This window comes from Mixophyes fleayi, chromosome 6, assembly GCF_038048845.1.
Source record: "Mixophyes fleayi isolate aMixFle1 chromosome 6, aMixFle1.hap1, whole genome shotgun sequence".
Taxonomy (NCBI): domain Eukaryota; kingdom Metazoa; phylum Chordata; class Amphibia; order Anura; family Limnodynastidae; genus Mixophyes; species Mixophyes fleayi.
Window position 1 is genome coordinate 5,601,447 of NC_134407.1, and position 19,535 is coordinate 5,620,981.

General features: G+C 43.5%; 1 protein-coding gene across 1 annotated transcript in view; it reads right to left on the bottom strand.

Moving 5' to 3' along the window:
• Positions 1 to 2,747: 2,747 nt before the first annotated feature.
• The window catches only part of ACSL5 (acyl-CoA synthetase long chain family member 5), a 41,565-nt gene continuing 24,777 nt past the window's right edge, over positions 2,748 to 19,535 (bottom strand). The window contains exons 15-21 of the mRNA XM_075215699.1: positions 16,523 to 16,595; positions 13,562 to 13,650; positions 13,038 to 13,154; positions 6,897 to 7,040; positions 5,300 to 5,401; positions 4,548 to 4,619; positions 2,748 to 3,284 (exon numbers count right to left, since the gene is read on the bottom strand). Of these exons, the coding sequence (XP_075071800.1) occupies positions 3,144 to 3,284; positions 4,548 to 4,619; positions 5,300 to 5,401; positions 6,897 to 7,040; positions 13,038 to 13,154; positions 13,562 to 13,650; positions 16,523 to 16,595 (738 nt within the window). The 3' untranslated portion in view covers positions 2,748 to 3,143. The remainder of the gene's footprint in view (positions 3,285 to 4,547; positions 4,620 to 5,299; positions 5,402 to 6,896; positions 7,041 to 13,037; positions 13,155 to 13,561; positions 13,651 to 16,522; positions 16,596 to 19,535) is intronic.

A 19,535-nucleotide genomic window follows, 5' to 3' on the forward strand; every position in this document is an offset into this window, starting at 1 on the left:
TCTGGTAACTGGATTAGACACCTGTAATTCATACCTGTAACTACAACCAGCACCGCTCTATGATATACACCCAACAGACTCCTCTCCTGGTTGCTTGTTGCCTTCCAATCCCCCAGCCACCGGCCAAAATGGGGCAACCGATTACCCAGCATTAATGATAACCGCAAGATATAGATAATCCAGATCTATATCATTTACAGCATAGCTGGGTCCTGCATTTTCCTGACGGAATGCTTCATCATAGTGCCACTAAAAATGTGCATTATTGGCCATCCCTTGATTTAACCCTCCCACATCCTTCAGCCAATTCATAGCTCGTTCACACGTACGCACTGGGAAAACGGGTAAAAACGCTTGAAAACTAACCTGTGCTTGAGTGATGCGTTTTTTTATCGCATTTTCTGGATTCTGCAAGAATCATATCGGTTGATGGGTTAGAGCAGTCTTGGCTAACCTGTGGCACTCCAGGGGAAGTTTCCCTTTACAATGCAGCGCAGCTTTAAATTTAATCACCGAAGACGCTGAACTCGCGGGTGTTGAAGAACCCGCATGTTAATACATTTACCCCCAGGTGTTGTGAAACTACAAGTCCCAGCATGCTTTGCCAATAGCAGCTTATTGCTGGTAGGGTATGCTGGGACTTGTAGTTTCACAACACCTTGAGTGCCACAGGTTAGCCAAGCCTGGGTTACAGGGTCTAGTGCGGGTTGAGTTAAGTGCATCCTGCACCCGTATTGTAGATTGCAGAGCTCAGTGAGGGAGCTAGATGCACTTTTCTCACGCAATGAGATGCAGTAATCTGGTCAGTGGATATGTAAATTCCTGCAGTAAAATGATTGTGCATATTTTTAATTGTATGATAAAGATTATTCTTTTTTATAAATATGAAATATGTTTTTGTTATTGTGATGCTGAGCCGCTTGTATGTTGAGTTTTGAAACTCAAAAGCCTGTTTACCATTATCTTGCATTGTCGACAATACACCCCCCTCCCCCTCTTTGAATAGAAACACCCCTTAAAAATGTTGACTATTAGAAGCAATTGAACTGTTAAATGTACTACTTCTAATTATAATGAGGCTGATTTATAATCTGACACCTTTGTGAACGTAGTGTACGTACATCTTTATTTTGAGCCGGATGTATCTCCAGACGCTGCCAATTAAAAAAACGGTATATTTGCGCCACCTGTGATTTAGGTGGAAAAGTGTGTTTACTTACACCTAACGATACCGTGGAGCTTGTGCAGTGTTAGCGGTGAGAGCAGCACATTGCCGGGAGTCAGCAAAATTTGGGTAGGCCTTGTTGGGTAGACCCCACTCCAATAAAAGCCAGATAGAGAATGGAAATTATTAATGAGAAGCCTGTAGAACCTGGTAATAGATTGCTGTATCCTTACTTTGCAATAAACCAGGGGTTTCCATGTCTCATTATAAAAATTTACTGGCAACTGCCCCAGTTTCTCCACTATCCATTGTTCCTTTGGGTTGGAAAGGATCTGTAACCAATACCCTCGTACTCAGTTTACAGCATAAAGCTAAACGTTTTTGGAAAGAAATAGAGGAACATTTAGGGTTACAAGTGTTCCACCCGTAGGTTTAAACAAAGGGGTGGGGGCTATGTGATAGAGTCACTGGAAGGAGGCTAAAGGACAGAGGTATGTGTCCCAGGCTTCCTGCATTGTGTACGTTAAAACACCAGGGAGAAGGGGTAGATGTGTGGGTAAAGCTTCCCACAGGGTATTGCCCTGCGCTAGCTAACAAAACATGGTAAGGGTTCTTAGTGTTATGTATGGAGAAAGAGAAGGGTGGGCTCCGTACATAAGGCCCAGCCCGGGTCTTCTGGCCTGCCAGGCTCAAAACAGACTGATCAAGAGATGCACCTGGGAGGTGCCTGTGAAAAGGCAGCTAGAATATGTAATCATTGTCTCTCAACCTGGTGAGGAGGTGAGTTGCCTCCTGAGACACTCTGCTGTGGTGAGCAATGATATGATGAGTGTGTGTTTGGACACAAGGTCCAACACCAGAGAGAGTAAATGTATTAGCAAGTAGCCAGACGGCTAGGATTTTATTTGTTTTGTTTTGTTTGCAAGCTGGTGAATAAACTGACCGTGGCTGTTAACCTGAAACCTCTGGACTTGTGTGGTTACTGCTGCTGTTCACCAAGAAGATGGTACCTATTCCCCTGATTTATATATATATATATATACACACACACACACTGTACATACATACACACAAACATATATATATATATATATATATATAAGATGTATTGAGGGATGCAGATAGATTGTCGGCTATTTTTCCATCTGGTAACAACCATGGATGGGGCCCGGTGACCTGTATGTGCGCAGTGTAGTCTAAGGGATATTCATTTGCAATAAACTTCAACTCTGTTCGGCCCAGCTTATAGAGACGTATCGTAGCTCTGATATACTAATTACATATTGGGATTTCTTTCAGTTTGCAAAAATAATATGTAATTATATCTACTTCCAGCAAACCATTCCAGACACATGATACTAAGTCATAGAACTTGGTTACATAATAACCACTTGTCTAACATGTTATCTGAGACCATTTTATCCAAATATGAAATCCTGATTTTGTGGGTAAATTCTATCTAATCCTTCTGCTTAGTGCTTTCTTTACCATAGACTATCGTCATTTATTATTACAATGTAGGAGACACCATGTAATGTCTATCTGTTGACTATTGTTAAAAGGGAAAGAAAAAAATTTCAGATAAAAGGATTTAGTGTTATTATTGCTCAGTATATACAATACAGAAATGCCCGCTTTGAAACAGATCATCATGAAGGCGTGTTAATATAAACATGTTTTTTTATGATTTATTATACTCTGCACACAATGTGCTTTCTGTTTCTGATACATTGTAAATCACTATTCACAAGTTACTATTCCAGTATAAGAATTATTGCACAATGTACACATTGATACACCGTAATGTCCATATTGTCGCCGTCTCAGCCCTCTGTGTATCACTGGAAAGTAAGTAAATAAATGATTCCTGGTACAACAAGGCCCAATCAGCTCATATAGACTCATCAACCCCATAACGTCCAGGTGGGCAGCGACCCCCCCCTCTTTCAGTGCAGGTGAAGTACGGACGCGCTTCCCTCTAGTCCTGGATCTTTGCGTACAGGTCATCGATTTGGCTCTTGAAGTGTTTCGCGACCTCTGCTCTTTTGGCTTTTAACGTGGGCGTCAGTAAACCATTTTCAATGCTCAACATTTCAGGGTGAACATAAAGATCCTTCACCTTTATAAGACAGAGTAACGTTGTAAATACTTTGAAAAAGGCCTTTTTTTTACCTTCAAAATAACATTACCATTTACTGGACTTACACCTACCCAAGACGCCTCTGAGTTACCAGTAACGAAAACATAGTTGTTAAATATGATATTAGAAAGGTTTTTACTAAAACGGGCAGAGTAATAAAGTATTTTTATTACGATTAAAATGAGATCATCTACTAATGAAGTAGCAGAGCTAAAGTAACTGAGGACATCTGAGTATAAATCCCGCAGGTAAAAGGCGGATAGAGCTGCGGCTGGTGATCCTTATGAATTATCTAAGTCTGTCCAGCGTATCCCAAAACAGACAAAGGAGATTTGTGGTGCACATACACTGCATGGAAATCTGGGGGTATACTTCCTAAACTGGGTTTTAAAAAGTGGAGATGTTGCCTATAGCAACCAATCAGATTATTGCTATTATTTATTTAGTACATTCTACAAAATGATAGCTGGAATCTGATTGGTTGCTATAGGCAACATCTCCACTTTTCAAACCCGCTGGAAAACTCTCAGCTTGATACATTTACCCCTACTCTCCTTCTTAGAGATTCAGTTACAGAGAATTGATTATTAAGGAGAGAAACTAATCTAAGTCTGCTAAGTGTCGGTACCATCGCTGTCACATGATCCTGGCACGGTCTGTGCCCACCCAGAAGAGATATCACACAGAGATGCTTCAGCGTGCCTGCCAATGGTCCCGATTTTTTGGGGACAATTGTTATAACACTAAATGACAAGTTTATACAATATATTTTTAACAATATATTTTTCAAAATATTTCCTCATTTTATTTACAAAAAAATGTATACCAAACAGAGCATACGATACTACACTCAAATAGAAATCATCATTCTATCATTCCTTCTGCTCCATGACTCCTGGGTCCCAATCAATCAATCAATCAATCAATCAATTTATGACCTGTACATAATTAGATAGAATTTCCCATTATTTGATTATAGACTTTCAGTCTGCAAAGAGGCATAATATAACGTAACATTGGCGCTACACTGAAATTAGATTTAGTAGATTTGCTAAAATTTCTAGAAAGGAAAAGTGGAGACGTTGCCCATAGCAACCAATCACATTCTAGCTCTCATTTATCTAGTACAGTCTGGAAAATGAGAGCTGGCATCTGATTGGTTGCTATGGGCAACTCCTCTACTTTTACTTTTTAGAAGCTTTAGTAAATCTCCCCCCCCCCCAGGTTGTGTGTTCTACGTACCTGTTCAAAGGACTTGAGTCCGGCTTGTTTTCCTACTTTAATCACATCCTCTAGAATGGCTTTCTTTACCGCCTGGTGTAAAATATAATTGTAATATCACATCACAATACAGATATGACATAATATGGGGATTGCATTGTATATATAATATTTCATTCTTTACAGCAGGGGCGCACACAGGATTTAAGAAAAAGAAAAAAAATAGCGGGAGAGCTGCATGCGCAGCAGCTCCTTTTCGGCAGCACTGTACTATACAGCAGCCGCGGCGCTGTCAAAGAAGCGTCTGCGGCGGTGCTGTATACAATACAGCACCGCCGCGGACGCTTCTTTGACAGCGCCGCGGCTGCTGTATAGTACAGTGCCACTATGTTGGGGCACTTCTTTAGCGGAGGGGAGGGGTTTCTGGAGACCCCAGAAACCCCTCCTGCATGCACCCCTGTACAGGAAATCCTTTAGATGTTCTAGAGAGCAAATCATCCAGAGATACGTAGGAAGGAATTCTACAAATACAACAATGGTGGAACTATCGTTAGTGCAGCAGATGCAGTGCAGTGGGGCCCAGGGAGATAATGGGGCCCGCTGCAAGGGGAACTAGCGAGCCGTGGGCCCCGTTTCTCTGCACCGGGGCCCATAGCTCGCTAGTTCTGCCTCTGAAATACAGTAAATAAATACAGTACGTGATACAGTTAGAAGAACGTTACCCAGCACAATGATTTCCATTGATAAATTCCAAGACCATATATAGTACTTACGTTATGTCTGCAGAGCTCCTCAAAGGTGCCGCGAACACCAAGTTTGGCTGCAAAGTCTGGAAGGACCTCTGGATCCGGGATCACTATCCCCACCAGACAGGACTGGGAAAGATGAATACATGTGTTATTTACCTGGTCATACAGAGTAACACAGGAGTTAAGAGTTGGATGCCAAAAATGCACCTGTCACTTGTGTTTCTATGTCTGTAGGTTGAGTGGCGTCATAAGATATCCAGCATGTAGAGGCAGCCGGAGCAAAGGTACTAAAGTAGTCTGACGGGGAATCAGCATCTAGGCCATTGTTGGCTAACCTGTGACACTCCAGGTGTTGTGAAACTACAAGTCTCAGCATGCTTTGCCAATATATAGCAGCTTATTGCTAGAAGGGTTTGCTGGCACTTGTAGTTTCACAACACCTGGAATGTCACAGGTTAGCCAACACTGATCTAGGTCGGGATTCAAGGAAAATGTAAAAAACTGATACAATGATAATGGCTCAATCAGTCATAAATGGCTAGCGTGGGAAACTGCTTGTGATTGGCTGAGCTGCTGTTCACCCTCCCAATCACTGTGCGTGAGAGCTACATTATTATCATTATCGTCACCTAAGGTTTTTTTAAAATGTTTTATTTTCCTTGGATTACATTGTAAATTAAGATTCCCAGTTGGAATAGTAAACACCTATCGGTTAGTGGGATGCTATATAATTGCTCTACCATGATAAATATTATATTCATTGATAATGATGGGGAATGTATGTCTGTAATTTGTGTATATTTAAATAAGGAAATGATTATGACTCCGTCTTGTGTAGAAATCTATAGTCATACTGAGCGGTGAATTTCAGATAAGAGATGGACCTGAACTTCTTCATAAACAAATGATTTGGAAAATCTGAGTGTAACGTTTTTTTTTAACTGTTTGTAAATTGCTGTTTGAGCCTTAGAATAATACAAGACACTGTAAATGTATAGAGATTACATGTTCTAATAGATTCTAGCTGTTCAGTGTTTGAATTCCAGCAAGTTAAAAACACTATACTATGCTGCCATTTAAGGTTGAACAGGCAAAATTTTATCGCTTATTATAATAACTTTTCTATTAACAGTGCTTGAATATTTAACCACAAATTTGGACACGGCAGTCATACTGAGACCAAAATCACAATTGTTTTGGAACAACTGGCCGAATTTGATTGAATTTCAAACCTATTGAAGTATCTCTTGTTTTAGACAGGAGGAGTTTATGGGCAGCAAATTCTAAGGAATTAATTAAAAAACACTTATTGTCTTTCTGTCAAAATGTGAAGTTAGTAGTTTCTCTCTAACAATGACTGAAGGGACATTATTGGTCCTTCTATATTGTCCATTGCTCTTACATATGTGCTTATGTAAAGGGACATATCTCTCACCTGTAACACACAGTCCATCCTCCAGTACACGTGTAATCACCACGCTACAGCAACGTGTCCCTCTCCAAGCTTTATTCACAACTATTAATTGGAATTTCCTTCACTAGTATCTCATTAACCTGTTCTAAGAGGATTATATACCCCATATTGTCCCAGACATACCATGCCTATAGTATAGGGACTTACCCGGAGACTGTCTCCGTGTACAAACACCTGAGCTACAGGAGAACTTCTCACATATATGTTCTCAATCTTTTCTGGGGCGATGTATTCACCCTGAGCCAGCTTAAAGATGTTCTTCTTCCTGTCAATGATCTTCAGGGTCCCATTCTGAAAAAAAAAAAAAAATCTCTCAACGTACATTGCTGGCGTTACAGACTGATGAGAGAGAGAGGGTGAGAGAGTGTGTGAGGGTGAGACAGAGGGTGAGGGTGAGAGAGAGAGTGTGTGTGAGAGAATGAGAGGGTGAGAGAGAGGGTGAGAGAGGGAGAGAGAGGGTGTGAGAGAATAAGAGGGTGTGAGAGAGAGAGAGGGTGAGAAAGAGAGAGGGTGAGAGAAGGTGAGAGAGGGTGTGAGAGAATAAGAGGGTGTGAGAGAGAGAGAGGGTGAGAGAGGGAGAGTGTGTGAGAGAGTGAGGGAGAAAGAGAGAGGGTGAAAAAAGGTGAGTGTGGGTGAGAGTGTGTGAGAGAATGAGAGGATGAGAGAGAGAGAGGGTGAGAGAAGGTGACAATGTGTGTGAGAGAGGGTGAGAGAGTGTATGAGAGGGTGAGAGAGGGAGAGAGAGGGTGTGAGAGAATGAGAGGGTGAGAGAGTGTGTGAGAGAATGAGAGGATGAGAGAGAGAGAGGGTGAGAGAGAGAGAGGGTGAGAGAAGGTGACAATGTGTGTGAGAGAGGGTGAGAGAGTGTATGAGAGGGTGAGAGAGGGAGAGAGAGGGTGTGAGAGAATGAGAGGGTGTGAGAGAGGGAGAGGGTGAGAGAGAATGAGAGGGTGAGAGAGAGGGTGAGAGAATGAGAGGGTGAGAGAGTGTGTGAGAGAATGAGAGGATGAGAGAGAGAGAGGATGAGAGAAGGTGACAATGTGTGTGAGAGAGGGTGAGAGAGTGTATGAGAGGGTGAGAGAGGGAGAGAGAGGGTGTGAGAGAATGAGAGGGTGAGAGAGTGTGTGAGAGAATGAGAGGATGAGAGAGAGAGAAGGTGAGAGAGAGAGAGGGTGAGAGAAGGTGACAATGTGTGTGAGAGAGGGTGAGAGAGTGTATGAGAGGGTGAGAGAGGGAGAGAGAGGGTGTGAGAGAATGAGAGGGTGTGAGAGAGGGAGAGGGTGAGAGAATGAGAGGGTGAGAGAGTGTGTGAGAGAATGAGAGGGTGAGAGAGTGTGTGAGAGAATGAGAGGGTGAGAGAGTGTGTGAGAGAATGAGAGGATGAGAGAGAGAGAGGGTGAGAGAAAGTGACAATGTGTGTGAGAGAGGGTGAGAGAGTGTATGAGAGGGTGAGAGAGGGAGAGAGTGTGTGTGAGAGAATTAGAGGGTGAGAGAGAGGGTGAGAGAGGGAGAGTGTGTGAGAGAGTGAGGGAGAAAGAGAGAGGGTGAGAAAAGGTGAGTGTGGATGAGAGAGTGTGTGAGAGAATGAGAGGGTGAGAGAGTGTGTGAGAGAATGAGAGGGTGAGAGAGAGAGAGGGTGAGAGAAGGTGACAATGTGTGTGAGAGAGGGTGAGAGAGTGTATGAGAGGGTGAGAGAGGGAGAGAGAGGGTGTGAGAGAATGAGAGGGTGTGAGAGAGGGAGAGGGTGAGAGAGAGAGAGAGGGTGAGAGAGTGTGTGAGAGAATGAGAGGATGAGAGAGAGAGAGGGTGAGAGAAGGTGACAATGTGTGTGAGAGAGGGTGAGAGAGTGTATGAGAGGGTGAGAGAGGGAGAGAGAGGGTGTGAGAGAATAAGAGGGTGTGAGAGAGGGAGAGGGTGAGAGAGAGAGAGAGGGTGAGAGAGTGTGTGAGAGGGTGAGAGAGGGAGAGAGAGGGTGTGAGAGAATAAGAGGGTGTGAGAGAGGGAGAGGGTGAGAGAGAGAGGGTGAGAAAGAGAGAGGATGAGAGAAGGTGAGAGAGGGTGAGTGTGTGTGTGAGAGAGGGTGAGAGAGGGAGAGAGAGAGTTTGAGAGAGAGAGAGAGAAAGAGTGAGAGAGGGAGAGGGTGAGAGAAGGTGAGAATATGTATGAGAGAGGGTGAGAGTTTGTGTGAGAGAGGGTGAGAATGTGTGTGAAAGAGGGAGAGGGTGAGAGTGATAGAGAGAGTGAGTGAGAATAAGTGAGTGAGGGTGGGTGAGAAAGGGTGAGTGTGTGAGAAAGGGTGAGAGTGAGTAAGATTGAATGAGAGTGAGAGTATGAGAGACATGATTAATTAGTTCTTTCCATTAACTAATTCCAACTTGTGTCAGGTGAGCCCCAGGTCTCCCATGGCTGCTAGTGCTTGGGAAAAACTTGCATTAAAAGCTGTGTTCAGGTAAAGCCTTAAGCCCAGATAAAAAAAGCAAAATATTTGATCATGTTAGGACTGACCAGAGGGGAAGACTTTGGTGTAAGTTGGCAGCTTAAAATGTTTTGCAATCTGTGGAAATAACACTCCCTGTTTTAATATAGAAAAGTAGTTAGTACACAATTAGTTATGTGTTTGGAGAGTGCAGAGAATCAGTGTTCTTGTTTATTTATACAATGTGGCAGCCCCCCTCTTGCACTCCAGTTTGTACATGGTGAGTGCAGAGGATCAACATATATAACAGTTGATTAACGGATAAATCCATATATTTGGTACAATATTGCACTGTAAGATGTATATGAGCAAGATATAGGCCATGTTTTAATTCACACAGAAGCGTCCGCGAGTTTAGTATTTATAGGATTAAGTTCAGAACGAGGTAACAGACAGCTCCCCGAATATCCCTGGAAAGTCCTCCGGATCTATAGTATCTGCCTGACAACTGTATTCACCCAGACTGAGAGGGTCAATAAGATGTGTTATAAGACTCCAACTCTCCTTCCTGGTAATTGGGTCACAGGATGGAATGAGATAATTCTGTGTAATTTCTATTAACTTGACTCGATCCGGTTAATTTTTACTGAACACTAAACCAGAAACTGAGGCGGTTCACAGGAACGTAATTACCAGCCCAGCAGGGGCCAGGCCAGGATTTATTTACTGGACTAAATTGGTCTTGAGGGGCCTCTAATCCCTACGTGAGTTCAACACTGGGCAAGATTTGTATCGCCTGTTAATACAGACATGTGAGGTCTGGTTTAATTTGATCAATTATTGGTGAAATCAGGTCTAGTCTGTGTCACATGTGGTCACTGTGTTACATAATCCTTTGTGCTGCAAATCAGCTCTTCTCTAGCAATCGTGTCTCTTTTTTTTTTTTTTTTTTTAACTTTTCTTATAATTACCTCCGGGAATAGAGCTGTATTTACCCTGGAGGCAAAGGGGGCACAAACCTAAGGCAGCACGTTTCAGGAGGCGGCGCACAATTTGTTTTTTGTTTTATTAAATTACTTTGTTTCCATTTAACTTTCTGTTTTTGCTCCTTGGGTTTTACGTGTGGGCAGGGCCGCCGAGAGGGTAGGAGGAGCGGGTACTATTTACCCGGGCCCGGTTATGCCAGGGGGCCCGGGGCTGCACTGACGATTTTTTTAAAAAAATTTTTAATAAAAAAAAACTTTTTTCATGTTGGGGGGGGTGTAGGGTTCGGTCCGGGTTCGGGCTCGGGGTTGCGCTACTGTAGTGCCGGCCGCGGCGCACAGACAATGCGATGACGTCACGTGAGACCGTGCCTGTAAGGAGCGCGAGTCAAAGCGCTGTTTTCTGTGCAGGGAGCAGGCTGCAGGGAGCAGGGAGCAGGCTGCAGGGAGCAGGGAGCAGGGAGCAGGCTGCAGGGTACAGGGAACAACAATGTAAGTAGAATTATTATGTGTAACACATCCAAAGCAAAGATTAATGTTCCTTATTTGTTTCCTCTATAAATTCGTGGACCACACTTTTTGGAAATGAATATTCTACCACCATATTCTTAGACATCAGTGTCTTCTGAAGGGAACTGTGCTGAAAATACTACAAGTATAGGTAGGATAGGTGTCCAAAACAGAGGATTATAGGGATGGAGCACAGAGAGTGGTTTAAGGTGTGAGAGAACTGTGGGAGGGGATGGTGCAGAAACTAGACACTTTTAAGAGACGTTTTCTAACTGAACATTTTCTAATCAGAAAATGTTCAGTAGGTGAAGTACTGTGCGTCCTTTTCCAATTCCTTCCATCGTCCTCGTGATTTGTCCCTTATTATAGGGAGCTTCAAGAAGTTTTAATTTCTCTGTCAGAGAAACAGATCATCATCATCATCATCTATTTATATAGCGCCACTGATTCCGCAGCGCTGTACAGAGAACTCCCCCACATCAGTCCCTGCCCAATTGGAGCTTACAGTCTAAATTCATTTTATGTCACACAAAAGTGCCCCCATATACTCCCCCATATGTCATGCTCCGGCAAGCGGGCGCTGCACCAATGGTGTACGCAGCAATGCAGGTTTTTTTCGGTAGGAAGGTGGACTAGTGCTTTTAACCTGGTAGACATGGGGCCGGACACAATTATGCATAGCCATGCCCCAATTGTGTAACCACTCCCACCATAGCCACGCCCCCTTTTTGCGGCAAAAATTTTCTGGCCTGCGTCAGGGGGCCCCATGAGGTTTCTGTACCGGGGCCCTGAATTCCTCTTGGCAGCCCTGCGTGTGGGGGCAACAATCACTAATTTAGAACATACTCCATCACAATGTCTGGGACAGTGGCAATTTGGGAGACATTATGGGGGGGTACAGAGTGGGATGTTCGCCAGTTTGCATAGCGTTTCTTGGGTGAAATCATTCTGTGCATGATCAGAACACGCGGCTATGCAGACATGCACCATTCTGGCATTTACGCCTGCTGTGGAGAGGCGGGATGGGAAGAGCGTTCCAATGTTGGCTTACTGTAGAGATGTGGTTATGGAAGTGGGTGGAAATACGCTATTTTTCCTGTGCTCTTTTTTTTTTTTAGTAGTATATTATTTCCATTTTGCATCAGCTCTTTTGTGTCTATATACAACTTTCCCTAAGTTTTGTCCTATACTTTTAATGACACCTTTATGTTGTTCTACTGTGGAAAAGTGCATTTCCAGACGGACTCTGAGCTGTGTGAACAGAGACATCACACACACACATACACAATTGTCACATGTAATGAACACAACACCAGTGTACCCTCACTCTCATTGATAACTTAAGTTAAAAACGAGGTTAAGCAGTATTTTAGGAGAATAACGGAGTAGGTATTATAGTGCTAGAGGGGTCGGAGGTTGGATTCGAAGCCAGGTCACACTTTTGCGCTGGAGATTTTAGTCTCTCCGAACATCTAATAGCACTTTTAGTTTGCGGAGGTGTCTTTCGAGAGTGGAGATGGAACGTGCACTTGGTTCATGCAGACTCGGAGGTGAAGAGCCAAGGAGTTTTGTGGTGAGTCTCTTGTGCCTTTCATTAATGACCTTCACAGTGTTTTTCCAACCAAGAACAGGGGCTCACGGGTCTGTGGGTGTCAGTCACCCAAAACTACACTCAGACTATAGCACTTGAAGAAGGGGGTCCTGAAACAATATGTTAACGTTGCTATCCATGCCTCCGGCTATTTCTATAAAATGAGGAATGTCCTCTCAGTAGCAAGATCATTGTATCTTCTGATTACTGCCTGAGTAACATAGAACAGTAATGCTGATATAACCTAGGTACTGGGAATAGTAAGTAACAATGTAATGTTTAGTATTAATCTAACATCCCACTGTATCTGTGCAAAAAAGTAAAATCCAGCCACTAAGATCTATCTTACACCAGGGGTGTAACAATTAGCAGTGCGGAGGGTACATGTGCTGGAGGTGAGGGGGGTCAGACAATGCCAGGTTGCCACCCGTCTGATGCCCCAGCTTCACCCTGAGACCTCTGCTCTCAGAGGCAGGTGTTAGGATGCAGTGCATGTCCCGGACAGAGCACGCTTAGAAGAGGCACCAGCGCATGCTCTATTGAGAACAGAGCAAGGGACCCATATTTTGCTATGGGGCTCAGAAATACACTATTCTCCCCCTGCACTTACCTCACATCTCTTCCCATTCAAAAGTGATGGGAAATAGAGAAGCCCCACCCTTCCACACCACTGATACAACATATCCCCTTTCAGTAAAGAGATAGGACATCATGCTAAGCATTCTCTCAGGTTATCTCCGAAATACATGGATGTTTTTGCCTATTATGAATAGTCTACTATAACTTACTGGAAGCCATTTCCCAATATCCCCAGTGTGCAGCCAGCCCTCTTCATCAATTGTCTCTGCTGTCTTCTCTGGGTCTTTTAAGTAGCCTTTAAATACATTGGTGCCCTTGATACAGACCTAGAATGTAAAAAGACAAAGATAATTATATTTTGTCGTCCTTTAAGCTTTCTGTGAGGTTTGTGCAGAACAGACTTTAGCTTAAACCAGAGAGAGTCTTCCCCCCGAGGGTCCCAGCTCCTGGACCACGATTTGCCCTCCTTGAACTGTATATTCCATTATATTCCTTACAGAACTTCTGATGTTCACCCTTATGAAAATAACACAGTCTCACACCATTAAACTACCATGGTATTTTATTTTTACCATGTAAATTATGTGCTAAGGCTAAGGTTGGATTTTAGGTGTGAGATGCTCTGCAGAACATATATCTGGCTACAGGCACCGTACTTGGTTGAGCCAAATAATCGGGAAAGGGGAAACTAACCACTGATTATGTTTCCAGAGACCACGGTAACAAAACGTACCTCTCCCTCTCCGTTGGATGAGAAATAATTCATATCTACAACATCCACTAGTTTCAGGATATTACACGGCAGTGGGGCCCCAACATGTCCTAGAAGATAATAAGTTATAGATTATGATTATTATTGATATGCTGTATTAAATAACAGTACCCTATTATTATTGTATTATTATTATTATTATTATTTTATATTTATAACACACCACATATTCGGTGGAGCACCATATCATACAAATACAGATAGGATATAACTAATACAGTGAGCAAAATCACGAATACATGAGGCAGTTACGCATAAGTAACACAGATGAGTATGAGTAAAACTAGGGGACTCACAGAGAATGTAGCAAAAGACATGACAGGACATATGAGGGGGCGGACAGTAGACAGACATGGGGCAATAGGCAGAGGACACTGCCTGTTAGAGCTTACATTCTAGGACGAGGGGTGGTGAGAGACAGTAGGAGAAACTGAGATAAAACTGAGATGGCGAGTGAAGGAAGAGGAGGTGATGGGCAAGATGGTCAATAAGTGGTAGGAAAGGCGAACATGGAGAGGTGAGTTTTGATGAAGTGTTTGAAGGATTGTAGGTTGGGGGAGAGTCAGGGGAGGCGGGGTAAGGCGTTCGGATGGTGGGGGGCAGCACGGGAGAAGTCTTGAAGGTAAGAGCAGGAGGGGCTAATGAGAGGTCAAGAACGGCGAAGGTCAGATGCAGAGTGGAGTGGCCAGAGGTGGGTGTACGTCGAGATGAGGTCAGAGATGTATGGGATAGAAGTGTTGGTGATGGCTTTGTAAGTGAGGGTAAGGAACTTGAACTAAAGTCTGAAATAGATAGCTAGCCAATGAAGGGATTTACAGAGAGGAGCAGATGAAGAGGAACAGTGGGAGAGGGAAATGCACCTAGCTGCAACACTCTGGATGGATCGAAGAGGGAAAGGTTGGAGGTAGGAAGGCCAATAACAAGAAGGTTGCAGTAGTCAAGACGAGAAATTATGAGCTAATGGACCAGGATTTTGGTTACTTTCTAAGAGAGGATTTTAGCAATGTTACGGAGGAAGAGGCAGCAAGTCTTGATGAGGAGCTGGATATGATGAGTATATCTGATAGCAGAGTCAAGGGTGACTCCAAGGCAGTGGGAATGGGGGACAGGAGAGAAAGTGATATTATCAACCATGAGGGCAGCACGGTTGCTCAGTGGTTAGCACTTCTGCCTCACAGCACTAGGGTCGTGAGTTCAATTCCCGACCATGGCCTTATCTGTGAGGAGTTTGTATGTTCTCCCCGTGTTTGCGTGGGTTTCCTCCGAGTGCTCCGGTTTCCTCCCACACTCCAAAAACATACTAGTAGGTTAATTGGCTGTTAACAAATTGACCCTAGTCTGTGTGTGTGTGTTAAGAAATGTAGACTGTAAGCCCCAATGGGGCAGGGACTGATGTGAATGAGTTCTCTGTACAGCACTGCGGAATTAGTGGTGCTATATAAATAAATGGTTATGATGATGAGGGAATTTTTGGGAGGGTTGGCAACATTGGTAGGACGAAAGATGATGAGCTTGGATTTGGAGATGTTAAGTTTGGGGAAATGTTGTGAAATCCAGGTAGTGATAGCAGAGGGACAGCTGAATGCTTGGAATAGGAACAAGAGAGAGAGGTCCGGGGAGGAGGGATAGATTTGTGTGCCGTCAGTGTAGAAGTGGTAGTGGAGGCCAAATGATTGAATAAGAAGAGCAGAGGGCCAGGGACAGAACCTTGAGGGACGCCAATAAAGAGAACAGTGGAGGAGGAAGAGTCAGAAGCAAAAGCACTAAAAGAGAGGACAGAGAGTTAGCAAGTGAACCAGGAGAGAGTAGTTTCTTGAAAATCGAAAGCAGCAGAGAGTATGAGAAGGGAGAATTGACCTTTAGACATATAAGTAAGTCAGTTTGAGTAAGTCATTTGTCACTTTTGTGAGGGCGGTTTCAGTTGAGTGAAGGGGACGGAAGCCAGACTGGAGAGGGAAAAGAGTGGAAAGATAGAAAGTAGGTCAGATGGTTGAAGACTAGTTGTTCAAGAATTTTAAAAGCAAAGGGAGCAGAGATATGGGGCGATAGTTGGAGAGCGAAGATGGGTCAAGGGAGGCTTCCTTGAGAATAGCGGAGATGACAGCATGCTTGAGAGGCCGAGGGGAAGACACCAGTGTAGAGAGAAAGGTTAAAGAGGTGTGCAAGGTAATGACAGGCATTGGAGGAGAGGAAGCAGAGAAGCTTGGAGGGAACAGAATTAAGGGGAAAGTTTGTAGAAGAGGAAGAAAGAAAAATGAGGATTTCAGACACTGTTACAGGAGGAGAGGATGGTGGAGGGAGTAGTGGTGAGTATGGGCGGGGAGAGGTGAGTCTGGGAAGAACAGATATGTTTGTGGATAGAGTCAATTTTGTTTTTAGGTAGGTGGAGAACTCAAGGTGATAGATGAGAGGGGGAGGTTGGTGAGGGAGGGCACAGAAACATATTAACAGTAGCAAAGAGGCATCAGGGGTTAATGGACAGGGATGAAATTAGGGATTTGAAATAGGTTTATTTGGTAAAAGAGAGGGCAGAATAATGGGAGGAAGGATGAATGCAAGAGTAATGAAGCGTCAGATCGGAAGTACCTCAATTGGCATTCAGGAGAGTGGGAGCAGATTTGGAGGTAGCGCGTAAGAGGGAAGTGTAAGGGGTTTATATTGACGGAGATGAAGTCGGGTGGCTGAGGCTGCAGTATCCAGGGCATCAGAGAGTGTGGAGTTGATAAGAGAGAAGGCAGCATTAGGACATGGAAGAAATGGGAGTAAGAAGGCGTTTAAGGGAGGTTGTGAAGAGGATGGGGTCACTGAGGGTATGGGAGTGCGTGCTCAAATTCCCATACTGTTATCAGCCCCTGTTTATCTATTCTTTTTCTTCCGGTACAGTAGAACATTAAGCCAGTGTCTTGTTATCCAACATCTTACCTGTCGTCCAGTCTCCGGGGGTGGAAAAGCTGCAGCCAGCTCCACACTCCGTCTGTCCGTACGCTTCAAATATCTGTCATCAGAATGGGATCATTTTACTATAGTGACACCTATCCTGTTAGTATTTATATTACTGATTTGTATTGTTATATAGTCACGCTGTAGAGTCCGTAGATAAGGGTGAGTGAGGGCCAGGACGAGGGCATGAAAAGGACAGTGCTATTCCAATGTTATGTTCTATGTAATGTGGCACGTGGACGGCAGCTAGAGTGAGCTGTACATTGACTCAGCTCTTTGCCCAAGCTCCCACTATTCCTTATTCTCACAAATTCTCACAAAGCATTGGATATTTCTGAATACTGTTGGCAAACCTCACAGCAGTCCTAAGGATCGACTTCATACCGAAAGACAAGGCTGTTTTAGGATCTACTGAAATACTATCTCGGTTCAGTTGTGATCGCTGTTACCATCTCTGATTGGCTGCTGGACCCTCTGAACCCAAATGTCAGCATCCTGGACCTCGTCCTATCAGAGCTGCAGAAACTGCCTCCTCTACTAACCCCAGCCAGGGGGCGGTAAAGTTTCCTTCACCTCTTCCATTGCCCAACACAATTTGTATCAATTGTTTTTCTCCATTCTCTCATTATCTACCCTAACTAATACACATTCATTCACATCTCTCCATCATGCACCTACTCAATTTACAGTCTCTCCTATTCACTATCACCATACTTCTCTCCACACTCTTTTTCTTTCCCCATCATCCTATTCCTCCCTCTCCGATTATTATTTCCCCTTCACTAATTCCCTCCTCACTAGTCTGTACACTTGAACTGTTTTGTCTCCTGCACCCACCACACTCACCAGCTACATAAACAGAAATAAACCTCACACCCACAAATCCTCCTCACATGTCCTCGTTCTCACCCTGCTCCTTCTCATGGCTGCTGGTGATATCTCACCTAACCCTGGGCCCCGTACAATGCCCATTATATGCTCACGCTCTACCCAAACCTTTCCATCCATCCTGTACTTCCAATCCCACCAACCTTGTCCACATATCTTCACTACCCTCTGTTCCCTTCTCCTGTGCACTATGGAACTCCAGATCTGTTTGTAACAAACTTACATCCATCCATGATCTATTCATTTCTAAATCCCTCAACCTCCTGACACTACATCCCCTGCAGCTCTCTCCTATGGGGGACTCTCCCCTAGCCACACTCCCAGACCCGGAAACAGACAAGGTGGTGGAGTAGGCATTCTGCTCTCTCCAAGCTGCGCCTTCCAAGTCATACCCTCTGAACCGTCCCTCTCATTCTCTTCCTTCGAAGTCCACACTATCCATATATTTTATCCTCTCCACCTTCGTGTTGCTATCCTTTATCTCTACCTATGTCCAGTTTCCCAATTTTTTGACAACTTTGCGGCCTGGCTCATTTATTTCCTATCCTATGACCTGCCTACTCTCATACTAGGCGATTTCAACCTTCCCATTGATAATCCCACTGTCTCTTCTACAACTAATATTCTTTCACTTACTTCCTCCTTTGGTCTCTCCCAATGGACCTCATCTCCCACCCACTGTGATGGACACTCCCTTGACCTTGTCTTCTCCCGCTACTGCTCCTTATCTAGTGTCTCTGACTTAGCCTTCCCACTCTCCGATCACAACCTCCTTTCCTTCAGCCTCACCTTACCTTATGCCCTCCCACCTGCACCCAAATCCATACGTACACCACGATACCTAAGTACTCTTAACCCAATGCACATCTCATTTTCATTAATACAACTATATTCTCCTATGACTGCATTGTCCTGTCCTAATCAGGCCGCCACATTCTACAACAAAACACTCACTTCAGCCCTAGACAATGTAGCTCCAGCTACTACATACAGTCTCTGACGATCCAAACCCAACCATGGCACAACAAACAGACCTGCTACTTAGAAATATGTTCTGAATGGTGCTAATACAAGTCCTTGCGGAAAGTCTGTGCAATTACCTTGTTATTCCAGACCTAACAATATTTATATATGACACTTTGGGACAAAAATCCCCGTCCTCGACCATCCACAATTTTCATTTTTGAGCAAAGCTTCACCCATTTCCTGTGGAAGCTCCGTCCCTTTCAAGGGCCACGATTAAGATTTATCCCACCCAAATCTGGATAGTGGGAGGTCTGTTATTCTGCTAAACATTGATTCTAGAAGCTAAACAGTTCCATAACGTTCCTCAGCTAAAAAAACAGGTGCTCAAACCAAACACCTACTTTATACACCTACATCATATTTATTTGTTCTTTATTATCATTATTCTTATTCTTCTTATTATTATCATGGATTTGTAAGGCGCCACAGTGCTCCGCAGCGCCATACAATAGGAAAAACATACGTAAAACAGTGACATACAAGGTAGACAAAATAAATGCAGAAATGAAAACAAAGGGTATGGAGGATCCTGCACATTAGCAAATTTACATTCTAAGTGGAAGAGGGCACAGCTGAAACAAGAGGAGCGAGTGTGTCTCAGAGTGGAGATTGGACAGCTGTGAGGGTACATTAGTGAGAATAGTGCTATCTTTAAAGTTTCTTTAAAGGATGATTAAACATAAAAAACAAGTTGCCTTATATGAAAGAGCTACTAATGGCATTAAGAAATATTCATGTAAAAATTTCCACATCTTGACATTAGCGCAGAACAATTGGTTAAATTCTTGTGCAATCAGCCTTTTATTGTTTTTTACTGAAATAGGTGACAAAAATATGATGTCTGCAAATTCTTGTAATAGGATTACTGACATGAAGTCTGCTGTGAACAACAAGATATATTCCCACACAGTCACAAATATATCAAATATTTTCCATCCTGGTTATCACCCGAAACTTTTATAAATATATTTTTGTATGTTATAAATAGCTTCTTTTTTTTTTTATAAAAACCCCCTTATATTTTAAGGTCACTGCCTCTATGAATGGGGGTGTAAGTTGTAGAAATAATACAGTCCAGATA